At 43.0% G+C, this 16,550-nt stretch overlaps 1 protein-coding gene across 2 annotated transcripts in view; it reads left to right on the top strand.

Moving 5' to 3' along the window:
* The window catches only part of PTPRB (protein tyrosine phosphatase receptor type B), a 159,569-nt gene that overhangs the window by 63,716 nt on the left and 79,303 nt on the right, over positions 1-16,550 (top strand). For both annotated transcript variants that reach the window (XM_066591635.1, XM_066591636.1), the window contains one exon: positions 8,731-9,009. In XM_066591635.1, the coding sequence (XP_066447732.1) occupies positions 8,731-9,009 (279 nt within the window). The remainder of the gene's footprint in view (positions 1-8,730; positions 9,010-16,550) is intronic.

Below are 16,550 nucleotides of genomic sequence, written 5' to 3'. Positions count from 1 at the left end.
TAAAATAGCGCACACATAGTATTGATAGAAAATACAATTTTTTCTTCTGTGTCAGCGTTTGATCATGTGATCAATGGGTTTGACTTCCGATGTCATGTGTAAAAAAAGGAAAGGCACAAAAGTCGCAAATTTTGACACAAATATGGTGTGTGACTTTTATAAGCCACTAAGCTGGTATAGATGGATAGACAGGCAGATAACAACTAACAATAGTCTTAATATTTTTAGGAGTGAATCCCCCCACACCTTATAGACATAGGTAAAATAATTTGTTGTGGAAGTGTAGTAAACACTCTAGGTAATGTTTCTATAGTATACTTTTCAAAATTAATGTATGAATATGTTTTGCCAATTCAACCCTGTAAGTCTCTTGGTACAATATCCTTTACAATCAGGAATGTCATTCCTAGATCAATTTTCATACTCAGCGATCACTAGAAAGAGTTTAGGTTATATTATTAAGATCAATTTTAAAAAAGATGCAGTATGCTCCTAAGCTCCCACTAGTGGTGGCTGTAGGCAGTAAGAATTTTAAATATCTAAACATGGGATTTGGAGCTCTGTATCAGCAGAACTGAGCTCCGACTGCTATAAATATAAGAAAATTATCAGCACAGAATCTTGGACATATTTAAATCAACACAAACAAAATGATGTTCACTGGTGGACATTCACTTAAAGAGTGGCAAAGAGGAAGTCATTATCAGTATGTGCTGACAACTAAGTGCTTGACCTCAGTGATCCCCCAAGTGAACACTGAGCAAGACATTAGGTCCTAGTGTGAGTATGATAGGGTGAGAAAAGGTAACTGATGTGTGTGCTTACAATCAGAGGTATAAGATGTTACACCAGTATGAATATAGTAAAATGTAGCATGCAAATGGACAGAATACAACTTAAAGGAGTTGTTTAGGGAAGCAGAATCCTTGTCCAGAACTGCAGTGTCAGTACCTCCATTTTCAACCTGCTTAGACACTTGGTCACATTATATGAAATCACCTGTCACATCATCGGAATAGGCTGGCTGTTTAACTCATCTTAATAAGTAAGCCAGCCCCTTTAATGCCTCTGCAGAGGCCATAAAAGAGAAGGGGGTGGATTAATTGGCATACCAAGTGACCTGATGTCGAACTGTTCCAGAAATGTAGGTTTTGACACTGCAGGTTCGGGTGCTGATTTTATCTTGTTGGACTTCCCCTTTAAATATTTACATGTAATTTCTTAACTAATAAAAGGGAAGGTATATATATATATATATATATATATATATATATATATATATATAGGCTGGTTACATATACGGTGTGGCTGTAAAATTTCTATATAGTGCCACATAGCTTGCATAATATTGCATTGATGGCAGTTTGCCAAGAAGGAATTCTTGTAACAATGTAAGTGGCTTGAGTGTTTGTTTCCAGACAGGACTCTCTCAGCCCAAGCACTTCCCAACCTCATTGTTCCTTTGTTCTAACGGATGTTAAAGGGACTAAGTGTTTTGTTTTCTTGGCCAGATAGATTAGATAAAGTCTGAATTTTTAAACTTCACCTTCTAAGCACGCAAACCATGTTCTACTCACTGTGTGGTTCAATTCCAGAGGCATGATGTTCAAAGTACTAAGACTTTGGAATTTGTTTTAGGAAACAAAACATTTCTCTTGATGCAAGCTGTTCATCAGAGAGCATTTTTTTCCCCAGAATTTAGTTCAAATAAGGCATCTTGAAGGAGACATGACTTCAAATGTACTAACTAATACAGCAATGCCAATGAAGCGCACCTGTCACCTCAACACATAACAGCCACCTATGTAGTCTGTCAATTAACCCTTTCCAATCCACTGTCTGACCTCTGAAGACATTATGATTTAAGGCTGTACAGCTCTGATGTTGGGAGACGTCCGTCGGGGTTCTCTTACTGTATATTGCCAGCCACTCTGCTGTCGGAGCCTATCCAACGTGTCACCTCATGTAGTACTGGCTTTAGCCAGCATATAGTTGTATAACAGCAGAAAAAGAGTAAGCCCCCTAGGAAACCCAGGACACAGATTGGATTGGAAAGGTTTAAAGGGGTTGTATACAGTAAAATTACAAAAACATGACTACTTTCTTCTAGAGGTAGCACATCTTCATTAGCTATATGCAGTATTGCAATAGCATGTACAACCCACGGATAATAAAGATACTGTTTCTAGAAAGAAACAGTCATTTTTAATCTTATGCAAATACATACAACCCTTTTAATTAGGTAGAGGTGCCTAGTCAGTACACACAAGTCATTCAATGTTAGTTGCTCATAAGTTCATACAAGTTCATGCATGAACATCTTGTTCTTATATGATATTTTGACCCTGCAAGAAGAGTTCCTATATGCAACACTTTAAAGGGGTATTCTCAGCTGTCGGAAAGAGCCAAGTAGTTAGTGCAGCACTGTTTTCGTAGCTCTCATTGAAGTGAATGGAAGATACTAAAACAGTGCGATAAACCATTTCCATAATGGAGAGCTGTGAAACTTTACAAATGTTTTGGAAAAAAAGCACAAGAATACAATCAACATGTGTGTGTAAACGTAAATGATGGGATAATTTATTTTTAAAGAAGTCCTTTCATAGTATCATACTATGTAAGACCGAAAAAAGACATGTGTCCATCTAGTTCAGTCTATTAACCCCCAATGTTGATCCAGAGGAAGGCGAAAAAACCCCAATGAAGTAGAAGCCAATTTAAAGAGATATTCTGGGCTTTTACTATTGATGACCTATCCTCAAAGTAGGTCATCAATAGTTGAGTGGGGGGGATCCGCCGCTTGGGATTATCGCCAATCACCTGATCCTTCAGCCCAATTCCGGTGCAGTGGGGCTGGACATCATCATCAGTGGTCAGGGCCAGAAGTGTAATGGATGGCTTCATTCCCACTGAAATCAATGGGATTGATGTCTTCTACTACACTTTCAACTCCTCCTTGCCGGAAGTGTAATGTGAGGCATTGATCTAGTTGATTTCAATGGAACTGAAGCTATCCATTACACTTCTGGCTCTGACCACCGATGTGAACATCCAGCTGGAAGATCTACTGATCAGTGGGAATCCCGAGCAGCAGATCCCCACCAATCAACTATTGATGACCTATCCTGTGGATAAGTTATCAATAGTAAAAGCCCAGAATACACTTTTAATGCATATTTATGGACCTGGTATGCATTATCACATGGCTATAAACTCAAATTATGATTTCAAAATTATGATCCTTAAGAGAAATAAAATAATGAATTATCTGTGCAACTTCAAGATCCAAATCAAAGGTTGTCACTTTATTAGAAAAGTTGCTTCACTTCTTTTCACTCATTCTTTTTTTGTAGAGCACAAGCATTGAAATAGTGAGTTGCTATTAGAAAAGCTAGTGAATGATGGAATGGGGAAACCTTATTTCTGGTCCTAAATCACTTGCCTTAAAATTGTGTTTTAACTGGAATATTAGGGGCCTGGTAGCAAAGCAATGATATGCTCACAAATTAAGTCATGTAGACCTCACATACTATGCTTGCTGTAGGCACATCTCAGCCAGGCTACCATCGCTCACCTAAGTAAACCATAGGTCTAGTGTTCCCATCATGCATGCCACACCTCATATTCTAGAGGTGCATCCCTCCTCATTCATAACTCTCTATGATGGGAGCCTGATCTAATCAGAATAGATCCAGAAGGTGGATATGTTTTTGTTACAGCTAAGATCAATGTTGTCCCCCATGTAATTTTGTGTTTCTATAAGCCGCCACCTGCATCCCTTGCCATTATATTGTAGAGAATCTACCCTTTTTTCTAATGCTGCCACAGGGAGATTTGGACCTGCTAATGGACCCATTACTAGATTGTTTTGGAGGTACTCCTCAAAATGCAGGCCCTAGTAATACCACTAAATTGGCTGCTTTGGTAGCTGAGAAGGGATAATTGGATTTATGGAGAGAATGTCATTCTTCTGCTAGAGTATTCTCCTGTCATACTGCTCATTGACATACTCTTAGCCGCATTGATCATATTTTAGGATTGCCTTCATTATATGCCATGATAGAGATGGTGGAGTACCTTGTGGGGCTTCTGATCACTCCCCTATCAGGATGATATTGAAATCCCATACCCCCCAGTCTGTCAGAGTACATCCTTTGTAGTTATTCCTCCTGGGACTCTCAGACTGGATTCCTGACCATAAACAACTCTTCTTTGTGGTTAATTCTTCTAGTCATAGCATTATGTTGGTGTAGGACACTTTTTAACACATTTAAGGTGTTGTTTGAAATCTATTTCATCAATTAAAAGAGCCGCAGCTCGGCATGAGAAGGAACTGCAGGCTAAGTGTGATGAACTTAAGAGACTATACATAAGAGAACCTATAGGAGCCAATATAACAAAATGGTTGGTGACAGGTAGAGAACATCTACAACTGGAAGGAGAAGTTGCAGTGAAAACATTTTTTTTTACCAAACAATCATTTTTTGAACTTGCAACCAATCTAGTAAGCTCTTGGCACATATGGATCACCAATGCTCTTCTTCTCCCTATATAGTGAAGATAGAATCCAATGAGAACCACATACCTAATGACCTCACAGCTATACTAGATAGATTTACTTAGTTTTATAGAGATTTATATCAGTCTCAGGTAACCTATACAATGGAGGATCTCCGGACCTATTTGAGAACCATAACTTTTCCTAAATTATCCACCCTAGAAGAGTATATATCTTAAGCTTTATCCCCTATGGCAAAGGGTAAATCCTCTGGTCAGGATGGCCTGCCAATAGATATTTATTCACGATATAGGCCTCTTGCAGACGACCAGGTCGGATCCCGCTGCAAGAATTCTCGCTGTGGGATGCACGATGTGCCCCTGCAGTGACCGTTGTGGCTCACCTGCTGTCGGCGTCACCCCGCTCTGCTGTGTGTCGGCTGCCACCCAGCTGGCACTTCACTGGTGACATGCCACGATTTGTTTACCACGCGTGTTTTCACGTGGTCAAATCACAGCCATCTGCATAGGATTGCATTATCTAATGCAATCCTATCGCAGCAGGCATGGGCAGAAATTCTGCGGTAAATCCCGCTGTGGAATTTCCTCCCTTGTGCAGGAGGCCATAGTGAGATTTCACTTCCACAACTGCTTTCTCTTGTTAAGAAAGCATTGGCAGATAGTAGATTTCCAGAGGGTTTTTTTTACAAGGCAACTATAGTGTTTATATCGAAACAGAATAAAACTCCAGAAGAATGTGGGTTTTATCGTCCAATATTTCTCCCTAATACAGATTATGAAATAATTACAAAAATTACTAGCCGACAGATTAAATTTGGCTATTCATGATATCATTCATCCAGACCAACCTGGATTTATACCTGGGAGATCAACATCCGACAACATCAGAAGGGTTCAAGCGGTATCGCAGCTAGACCAGAAACAACAACCAGATTGGATTTTGGCATCTTTAGACGCTGCCAAGTTAAATGATCTTATTTAGTAGAGGTATTAGGTTTTGGATGTAGTCAAATCTTCATTGAATGGATAGCCATAATTTAATCCTTGCTCTCTCTTCTCCTTTATATTTGAGGAGGGGTACAAGGCAAAGGTGCCCATTGCCACCCCTTCTGTTTGCAGTAGGTTTTGAGCCCTTGGCTCTTCTTATCAAATAAGATTTGGACTATCAGGGGGTAACAATTGGACCTACAAAGGACTGCATTGCCTGTACCACATTCTTCAGCATGACATTTTAATAACTGACAAATTTGGATTCCTCTCTGGTTTACTCATAAATTGGCAGAAATCCATGTTTATGCCACTGAATCAGTGGACATGGGTCATAGGGGAGGACCTATGTTGACTTAATGTAGTGTCACAATTTAGATATCTTGGAGTTTATATATCCAGAGATAACCAATATTTATATAGACTTAATATTGCTCCTTTAATCCCCCTTCTTAAAGATAAAGTTAAAATATGGAGCTCCCTACCTTTATTCATAGCTGGAAGAGTAAACCTTTCTTAAAATGATAGCCCTCCCTAAGCTTCTCGATAATTTAGAGCATATTAACGTTATAATACCACAGCAATTCTTTAGCATAGTAAATTTAATATTGTGATCTTTTATTTGGGGAAATTAGAGAATAAAATTAGAAATAGAAGCCTTACAATTCCCTAAAGAGATGGCGAGTATGCTACTGCCTGATTTTAAATTATATTATATAGCAGGTCAATTGCGATATTTAAAACATTGGGTATCGGACAGGCCCTTACCAAACGCTGAACACTACCTGATGTACTACTCCTCTTCGACGGCTGTCAAACCAATTCCCAATATCATAGATGCTTTGCACCAGATGCTGATTTTATGCATTTAATGTGGAGATGCACTGTGATTCAAACCTTTTGATGCGAAGTGACTGATTTGTTTAGTAAGGTTGTGGAGTTTCTGGTACCAAGAGTCCCATAAATTTGTTTACTGGGACTTCTGGACACTGAACAGTGGCAATACCATGTACGGATTTTATTCTGTGCAAAGCCTGTTTTGGCATGGTGGGGATGAGATGGATGGACAGACGACCTCCAACTATGGCCCAACAGAGAGATATGGTTAATAATAACGTTCCCTATGAAAAAATTATCTTTAAAAACATAGTGTCCTGAAAAATTTCATAAGATTTGGGATATATGGTGCAATTCTTCTTGTACAATTTTTACACAAAAAGCTTTTTAATTCCTAACAGACCAACTACACAGCTTTGCCAGATTGAGGGTGCGTTCCCACGAACGTATATCGGCTCGGTTTTCACGCCGATCCGATATACGTTGTCCTCATGTGCAGGGGGGGGAGGCTGGAAGAGCCCAGGAGCAGAAACTGAGCTCCCGCCCCCTCTCTGCCTCCTCTCCACCCCTCTGCACTATTTGCAATGGGGAGAGGCGGAACAGGGGCGGGGCTAATTCCCGTAACTTAGCCCTGCCCCCGTTCCGCCTCCTCTCATTGCAAATAGTGCAGAGGGGCGGAGAGGAGGCAGAGAGGGGGCGGGAGCTCAGTTCCTGCTCCTGGGCTCTGCCAGCCTCCCCTCCCTGCACATGAGGACAACGTATATCGGCTCGGCGTGAAAACCGAGCCGATATACGTTCGTGTGAATGCACCCTGAAACAGCGATTATTATAGTGATACAGCTTTTTGTGCTTTCGTATCACCCTCTTGTACATTCTTACCTCCCTATAATTCATCAGCATGTTTGTTAAACAGTAATTAATTACAACACAAACGTTCAAGCTCTATAGATATTTATTCAATTTAAAGGGGTTCTGACAAGAAAAAATTTTTTTTACCCACCTTGCCTGGCCAGGACTGATCGCCAGGCATGTCCCCTCCATCCGGCATCATCTTCTGTGGCTTCTAGAAGCAGAGCTGGAGCAGTCAAAATGACCGCTTCCTGCTCTGCTCCGTCCGTCAGCCACTTCCGAGGTGAATGGACGGGCCGCCCACAGCAAGCACGTCACAAGCAGTGCTTGCTGTGGGTGGCCCTTCCATGCTGGCTGAACTCCGAGATTCTGCGCATGCGCAGTGGAGACGCAGCCCGTCCTGAGTCCTGTCAGAGGGCACCTCTCCACTGCGCATGCACGCAATCCCGGAGCGGCGCGGCTCGTCCTTGGCTGGATGGAGGAAGAAGACTGCCTGCTGAGAGATGACCCCCTGATGACAACAACAACAGAACACAAGGGAAGTATTATGTTTTTATCCTATAACAGCCAAAAATCGTGGGTTCCCTGTGTCCATTAGGCAGACCAGGGAACAATGGCTGTTAAAGCAAAAAACATTATTCGTGTCAGAACCCCTTTATTGTATGAAGCAAAATATTAATACTGCAATTGTTTGAATAGATTTGTTTTTATTCTTCTATATAACAAGTTAAAAAAATAGTATTTTTATGGTCAGGAGTATAAATTAAGGTAGTTTGATTTTCTATAAATATATTGTGATTAGAGATGAGCGAACGTACTCGTTTCGAGTACTTACGCACCCGAGTACCGCCATTTTCGAGTACTTCAGTACTCGGGTGAAAAGATTCGGGGGGCGCCGGGGGGCAGGGAGAGGCGTGGCGGTGCGGGGGGTAGCAGCGGGGAACAGGGGGGAGCCCTCTCTCTCTCCCTCTCCCCCCCACTCCCCACTGCTACCCCCCGTGCCGCCACGGCACCCCCCGAATTTTTTCGCCCGAGTACGGAAGTACTCGGAAATCGCGGTATTCGGACGAAAAAGGGGCGTGGCCGAGCACGTTCGCGCATCTCTAATTGTGATTGATCTAAATACCATGGTCTTCTTTATGAAATGTCTGCATTAGTTCTTACTAGCTATTTACTGGAGGTATGAATTAGTAATTGGTTTTAATTGTGCATTGGTATATGGTGCATACTAAGTGGTGAACTGTAGACACTGTGAGTTGGTTAATCCAAATAAAGTTCTTAATAGTGAATCATGACCAACATGATGGATCCGTTTTAAATGTCTTCCAAATAATTCCAGCAAATTCCATTAATTTGTCATCAAGTTTCTGGTATTTCTGAAAGCAAGAATAACTCTTCAAATGGTGTTCTTTTAGAACCCATATCGAATAGAAAAAGTCACCAATGTGAACACAGCCTAAAAAGTAGAGTGGAAGAATCACAAAGAAAATCCCACACAAACATATCGACTACTTATATTTGTATATTTATTTCTTCCAGACCCTCTTCCACCTTCCCGGTTAGAAGTGAAAAGAAATACAATGACATCATCAAGTTTGCAAGTTTCCTGGACAACTTCTCCCGGATGGGTAGATCATTATGAACTCCAGTTACTTAGTAACAAAGGGGAAAGCATACAAAAGATTAAAATCCATGGGAATGTCCCCCAAAAGGAAGCTATGTTTACTAAACTGAATCCAGGCACACAATATGTGGTCACCATAACAGCTATTTCTGGTAACAAGAGCAGCTCCACAATCTCCATCAATGGCTCCACAGGTAAAATGGCAACTACATCATTGGGCATCAAGTCTAACTGACCTTATGGTTAACATGCACATGTATTTTTTAACTAAAACAATATTTCTTCATCATCATTTAGTAACACATTAGAGTGATATGTACCTTTTGCATCATTTATTAGTGTGTTTCATAGCAAACTTGGGCTTCCACATGATAATCACGTCACCATTAGATTCCACTGATGTATCTTCTGCGTGTAACAAACTCCCAACTATCCATGACCTTTTCACCACTAAACACTTGAACTTGCTCGCCCTCACGGAAACCTGGATACAGTAGTCCGATTCTACCTCCCCCGCTGCATTGTCCTATGATGGCTTGCACTTCTCCCACACCCCCAGATCGGATGACAGACGCGGTGGAGGAGTAGGCATCATCCTCTCCCCAATCTGTACCTTCCAGGTCATTCCCTCAGCTCCCTCGCTTACCTTTCACTCCTTCGAAGCCCACACCCTGCGACTCTTCCGCCCACTGCCTCTGCGTGTCGCAGTTATTTACCGCCCCCCAGGTCCTACCCGCCTGTTCCTAGACCACTTTGCTGCCTGGCTCCCCCACTTCCTATCCTGTGAAATCCCAACCCTCATCCTTTGTGATTTCAACATTCCTACTAACGACTCTAGCTCCTCATCTGCCTCCCGGCTCTTAACACTTACCTCCTCCCTTGGCCTATCGCTAATCTCTGACTCCCCCACTCATAGAGATGGTAACACTCTCGATTTAGTTTTCCTCCGTCTCTGCTCTGCTTCTCACTTTACTAACTCCCCACTTCCACTCTCGGATCACAACCTTCTCTCTTTCTCCATCAGGCACCCTAGCATCTCTCCTGACCCTCCTATCTATCGCACCTCTAGGAACCTCCAGTCTGTCCGCACTAAACAGTTTGCTGAAACTATTCAGTCCTCCCTATCGCCCATCTCTCGCCTCCCCTGCCCTAACCTGGCAGCCGAATACTACCACACCACCCTCAGCCGTGCCCTGGATGAAGTGGCACCGCCCGTGACGCGAGCTGTCAAACGCAGACCACGGCAACCCTGGCTCACGTCCCAAACGCGCTTCATCCGGCGGTGCTCTAGGTGTGCCGAGTGGCTGTGGAGAAAGTCAAAGCTGCCAGCAGACTTCCTCAACTTCAAATTTATGCTTAAAATGTATAACCTAGCCCTTCACCATGCCAAACAAGTTTGTTTCACCTCCCTTGTCTCCTCACTATCCCACAACCCCAAACAACTCTTTGAGACCTTTCACTCCCTCCTCAGCCCCAAGGAACAGGCCCCTGCGACAGACCTGACTGCTGGAAAACTAGCTGCCTATTTCAAAGAAAAAATCGACCACATTCGAAAAGAATTCTCTGAAAGCTGCATGCTTAGCCCTGATCCCAGCTTCATCAGCACTGCACCCAGCACCTACTCACTATCTACGCTAGAACCAACGACAGAGGAAGAAGTCTCCAGGCTCCTTTCCACTGCCCGCCCTACCACCTGCGGCAGCGACCCTCTCCCCTCTCACCTCCTCCGCTCCCTTTCCCCAGCTCTCATTACTCACCTTACCACAATCTGCAACCTCTCCCTAACCTCTGGCACTTTTCCCTCCTCATTCAAACACTCCATTATATCCCCTCTGCTTAAAAAACCAACCCTGGACCCGACTAATGCTGCCAACTACCGACCCGTCTCAAACCTCCCCTTTATCTCCAAATTACTGGAACGCCTGGTCTACTCCCAGCTTACTCGCTTTCTCTCTGACAACTTGCTCCTCGACCCCCTCCAGTCTGGTTTCCGCTCTCTACACTCGACCGAAACTGCCCTTACAAAAGTAACAAATGACCTGATGACTGCAAAGTCGAGAGGTGATTACTCTCTACTAATCCTCCTTGACCTGTCTGCTGCATTTGACACTGTCGACCATAATCTCCTTCTCACTATGCTCCACTCTATTGGTCTAAAGGATACTGCTCTCTCCTGGTTCTCCTCCTACCTCTCTGACCGCTCTTTCAGTGTTTCCTTTGCTGGTTCTATCTCTGCTCCACTTCCTCTCGCTGTCGGGGTACCCCAGGGCTCGGTCCTTGGTCCCCTTCTTTTCTCTATCTATACTGCCCCAATTGGACAAACAATCCACAGATTCGGCCTCCAATACCATCTCTATGCTGACGACACCCAACTATACACCTCCTCTCGTGAGATCTCTGGACCATTCCTCCAAAATATCACCGACTGTCTGTCCGCTGTCTCTAACACTGTGTCCTCCCTTTTTCTCAAACTAAACCTCTCTAAAACTGACCTCCTTGTCTTTCCACCTTCTAACCGACCTCCCCTCAACATCTCCATTCCAGTGTCTGGCACCATCATAACCCCCCGACGGCATGCCTGATGCCTTGGGGTCACACTGGACTCTGACCTCTCCTTTACCCCCCATATCCAATCTCTGGCCCAAACATGCCACATGCACCTCAGAAATATTGCTAAAATACGTCCGTTCCTAACCACGGACACGATAAAGACGCTCGTGGTTGCGCTCATCCACTCCCGGCTTGACTACTGCAACTCGCTACTCATTGGCCTCCCCCGCACTAGACTCGCTCCGCTCCAATCCATACTAAATGCAGCAGCTAGACTCATTTTTCTATCCAGTCGTTATTCAGACGCCTCTGCATTATGCCAGTCGCTGCATTGGCTGCCCATCCACTGCAGAACTAAATTTAAACTCCTCTACCTCACTCACAAAGCTCTGCATGGTGCTGCGCCAGCATACATCGCCTCCCTACTGTCAGTACACCACCCAGCCCGCTCACTCCGATCGGCTAACACACTCAGACTAAACACCCCTGTAATACGAACCTCTCATGCTCGCCTACAGGACTTCACCAGAGCAGCACCCATCCTCTGGAACGCTCTACCCCAAGGCATCCGGACAATTCCCGATGCACGAAATTTCAGACGTGCCTTAAAAACGCACCTCTTCAGGGAAGCATACCAAATCTCCTGACCTAGTCCCTCGCCCCTCCCTATGGTGCTCCACCCTGTTTGCCTTCTGATAAATGATCTGTACATGAAATTTCCTATTGCCTGTGTTCCCCACCCCTGCACCTCCTGTACCACTCTCAACCCATTTGTGTCTAACCCAATGTACCTTATATTGTAATTGTTGTATTGTTTTGCATTTATCCATGCCTGAAAGCGCTGCGGAATAAGTTGGCGCTATACAAATAAAAATTATTATTATATTATTATTATTATTGTTTGCTATATTAAAATTCTTTGAGACTTCTAGGATTTGTCACTTCAATCCCTGAAAGCAATGTACATTAACCCTTTCCAATCCACTGTCTGATGTCTGAAGACATTATGATTTAACCCCTTGAGTGGCGGGTTTCCTACCACCCTGTCGTGCCCACCAGGGCAGGTTTTTTAAAATGGTCTAATCATTGAATTTCAACTAGTTTTGCAGTTGCGTCTCAAGAGCCATAACTTTTTCATTTTTCCATTGACATGGTCATATGAGGGCTTGTTTCTTGCGGGACAAGTTGTGATTTTTTAAACAGGGGGGAGGAAAAAAAGAAATGGGGAAAAAAGAAAAAAAGGGGCCATGTCATTAAGGGGTTAAATAATGTATTAACTTCCTTCTCTGGGTCATTACGACGCACACGGATACCACATGTGTGATTGTATTTTTGATGTTTTACAAAGTAAAGGGAGACAAGTGTTTTTTTAATTTTTTTAAATAATTTTTTTACTTTTTTTTTTTTAATTTTTTTTTTTTGTCCCTTTAGGGGACTTCCACAGGGACCCATCAGGACCCCCTGATCACATTCCGGGGGTCCGATGGTGACAGCCTTTTACATACTGCAGTGACAACCCTTTACATGCTGCAGTCACATAGACTGCAGCATGTAAAGGGTTAACACAGCAGAGATCGGAGGTTTTCTCTAATCTCTGCTGTAAGAGCTAGTACCTAGCTGTCCTCTGACAGCCAAGCACCAAGCTCTCCCTGTCACAGAGACCATCGGCTTGCTTCTGACAAGCCGATGGTCTCTATGGCAACTTGTAAACAAAGCAGGACATTGCCGACATGTCGGCAATATCTTCTGCTGGTTTTTCAAAGCCCTTGCACTGCTCTGTGTGGGTCTGTGCAGGCAGAGCACACTGTCACAGCTTGTGGCATTGTGCTCTGCAGCTCCCATAGTGATACATAGCCCGGAAATCTTCCGGGCTATGTTGCTATGAGCAGTGGAGCTCGTCCCCGGAAATTTTCCGGGCGTGCCACTCAAGGGGTTAAGGCTGTACAGCTCTGATGTTGGAAGACGTCCGTCGGGGTTCTCTTACTGTATATTGCCAGCCTCGCTGCTGTCGGAGCCTATCCAACATGTCATCTCATGCAGTACTGGCTTTAGCCAGCATATAGCGCTATCGTATAACGGCACAAAAAGAGTAACCCCCCTAGGAAAACCAGCATACAAATTGGATTGGAAAGGGTTATTAGAACAACCCATAAAGTCACTTTCTGCGAGTAAGGTCTTGTATAAATCTCTAAAACAATTTTTCCAGACTTACTTGTAGGACTGTTTCTGTGACTTAAGGGGTCTGAACCTGTATGCAGATATCCATTTTCTCCCACCATTCCAGGCCATATCACAATAGTTACATGGAACACATTTAGCACTTAAAGAAGCACTTCGATCTGTGAGGAGTGGTAGAGTGGTCTTGTCATAAATCACAGTGTTTGAAGCCAAAAAATTACATTTGTAAATTTGTAAACACTAACAGGGTTATATTAGCAGTTTACATCAACTTCTCATACAAGCAGTAGAAGGACATGTTCTAATGTCGACCAAGGCAAAAATGGCTAAATGTAGCACTGCGCCCTACACGCACATCTTATATATTCTAGTTTCATGCTCCCACAGTATTCCTTATAGTCATAGACATTGAGTACATGAGTATAGCCAATCATACAAGCAAGCAAAGAGTGGGATGACTTACAGATGTAATGTCCAAAATTACAGACCATGCCTGGATATCCAGTGTGTTTGGGCAGTTGCCAATATCGAGCCAGAAGATATATATTTGACAAATTACTTGGATGCAATAAATTAAAGCCATAAAGAAGCAGTGCTTGCATTTAAAAATGGTTGTACATATCTAACATACGACATTGTTACCTGGGTTGGTAATCATAGTTAGAATATAATTAAATAAATCAAAGAAATCAATATATGTACTGCAAGTCACTCTTAGAGCTCAGTCACACAGGTGTTTTGATGCACGAATTTTTGAACGCATAACTGATGCGTGATCTAAGTGGCCGTCACAGCGGAAAAAATGCTGCTAGCACCGTTTATTCGCTCAAAAGGGCTTGGTCACATGGGCGTTTCCCGTTATCCCCTGCTGCGGCTGTGACCTCTGTGGAAGAGGATTTCTTCATCTCTGCGGGGAGTCCCATTGTCACAAGACACTGTGACAGCATTGCGATGTTCTACCATTGAATTCAATGGAGCCGGCGATACAGCCAACTTAATTGAAAGCAATGGGATGCCGGCAAGCGCTGCAGTAATTTTCGGGAAAGGGCTTTAAATATAAGCCCTTCCCTGGAAATCAATCCAAAAATGTGTTAAAAAAAACCCAAAACTATACTCACCTCTGTGCAGCTGCCGGGGCTCAGCCGAGTCCAGCCAGCTTCTCTCCTGCACTGCTCTGAGTAGTATTCAGCAGGCAGGGATTTTAAATCCCTGCTGAATGAATTCATGAATGGCTGAGTGCTGCCTCTGATTGGCTGAGCACAGGGAACAATCAGAGGCAACTCTCAGCTGTCCTTTAATAGCTGAGAGCTGCCTCTGATTGGTCACAGTGCTCAGCCAATCAGAGGCAGCCCATTCAGCATGCGGGGATTTTAAATCATGCTGAATACTACTCAGAGCAGTGCAGGAGAAGGGCCGGCTGGACGCGTCTGAGCCCCAGCAGCTGCAGAGAGGTGAGTATAGATTTTCTTTTTTTTTTACACATTTTTGGATTGATTTTCAGGGAAGGGCTTATATTTGCAGCCCTTCCCCGAAAATCCCTGCAGTGCTTGCCGGCAGCCCATTGCTTTCAATGGAGTCAGCTGTATTGCCGGCTCCATTGAATTCAATGTGAGAACATTGCGCCCCTCTGCCACAGCTGTGACAGCTGTAGTGGAGGAGAGCGATCTTCAGTATATGTTCTCAATGGGGTCGGCGCAGCTGCCGCCGGCCCCATTGAGCGCAAGGTGAAATCCCTTGATGCGAAAACATAAAGGGGTTTCACATACATAGAACACCGGTTTGCCACAGTTACATGCGTTCTGCTAACCGGTGTCCTATAATTTTCGCCACAGGCATTTTTCTGCATGTAAAATTCGCACATGTGACCGCTCACATTGAAAAGCATTGGTTTTATCTAGCGCAAATTTTTTGACGTGCGGAAAAATGCATGTTAAAAACGCCCAAGTGACTGAGCCCTTAGAGCTCATTCCTCCAGGAAATCTTTTCACTAAATGCAGGATCCAATGTGCGTCCCGGATTAGAATACACTTTTCTCCCCAAAGGATTTCTTAACCTTTCTATTCCTTTAAAACACAGATGTGTCATTGAGCTGTTGTTCTTCTTTGTGAAATGCTTGACAGCACCTGATACGTGTGACTGACATCTGTCGATGCCTGCCAAGTGTTCTGCAATCCTAGTCTTCAATGTATGGATTGTGTAACCCATACACATCAGCTGGCATGTTTTACATTCAATTGTATATGCCGGGCAATGGGAATCACAATTAGTAAAGTTTTTATGCTGAATGTTTCAGAAGCATCCATTAAAAGAATCTGTATTTTGTTAACATATTTACAAACATTGTAGCAAATAATGTCACAAGCAAAAAAAAGTAACACGAACCAGGTTTAGCTGTCCGGTACAGAAGATCTAGATTTAGGGCTCATTTACACTAGTGTTCTTCCTCCATTTAGGCTTTTCATCTCTCTGTTCCATTTTTGGAGCAGAGAGACGGAATTAAATAGTTCAATTTTTACCACCATTGATTTCAATGGGTTTTTTTAATAAATGGAAAGCAAACAGAAAGTTTTCTGTTTGCTTTCAAAGCTCTATCTATCATCCATTTCTTATACCCTACTTTAATTAAACACTCTTGTCTGTCTGAGCGATATTATAGACTCCCAGTTGTTGATAGAGTGAAATTTAAAATCTGTTCATGTCCATCTATTCTCTTTTGATACCAATTGCTAACTAAAAGCAATCTCAGAAGCAAACATTTTGTGGCTAATAAAACTTTGAGAAATAACCATAATTTAATTCTAAGTGTAAATAAAGGTGGATCTGTGGTCATTCTTTACACTGCAGTGTATCTCAAACAGCCTTATTTAGTTTTGGATGATGTAACAGCACACAGGAAACTGATAAGTGATCCAACGAGTATATGTGCTATGAAACTAAAACATTTAGCAGAGGAAGGGATGAACCTTGGTGTTCTCTCTGATAGGGAATCTAATCTTTTACTACCTGA

The sequence above is a fragment of the Eleutherodactylus coqui genome, chromosome 2, assembly GCF_035609145.1.
Source record: "Eleutherodactylus coqui strain aEleCoq1 chromosome 2, aEleCoq1.hap1, whole genome shotgun sequence".
NCBI classification, from domain to species: domain Eukaryota; kingdom Metazoa; phylum Chordata; class Amphibia; order Anura; family Eleutherodactylidae; genus Eleutherodactylus; species Eleutherodactylus coqui.
The sequence above is the reverse complement of the archived record's forward strand: the minus strand, read 5'-3'. Positions and strand labels throughout refer to the sequence as shown.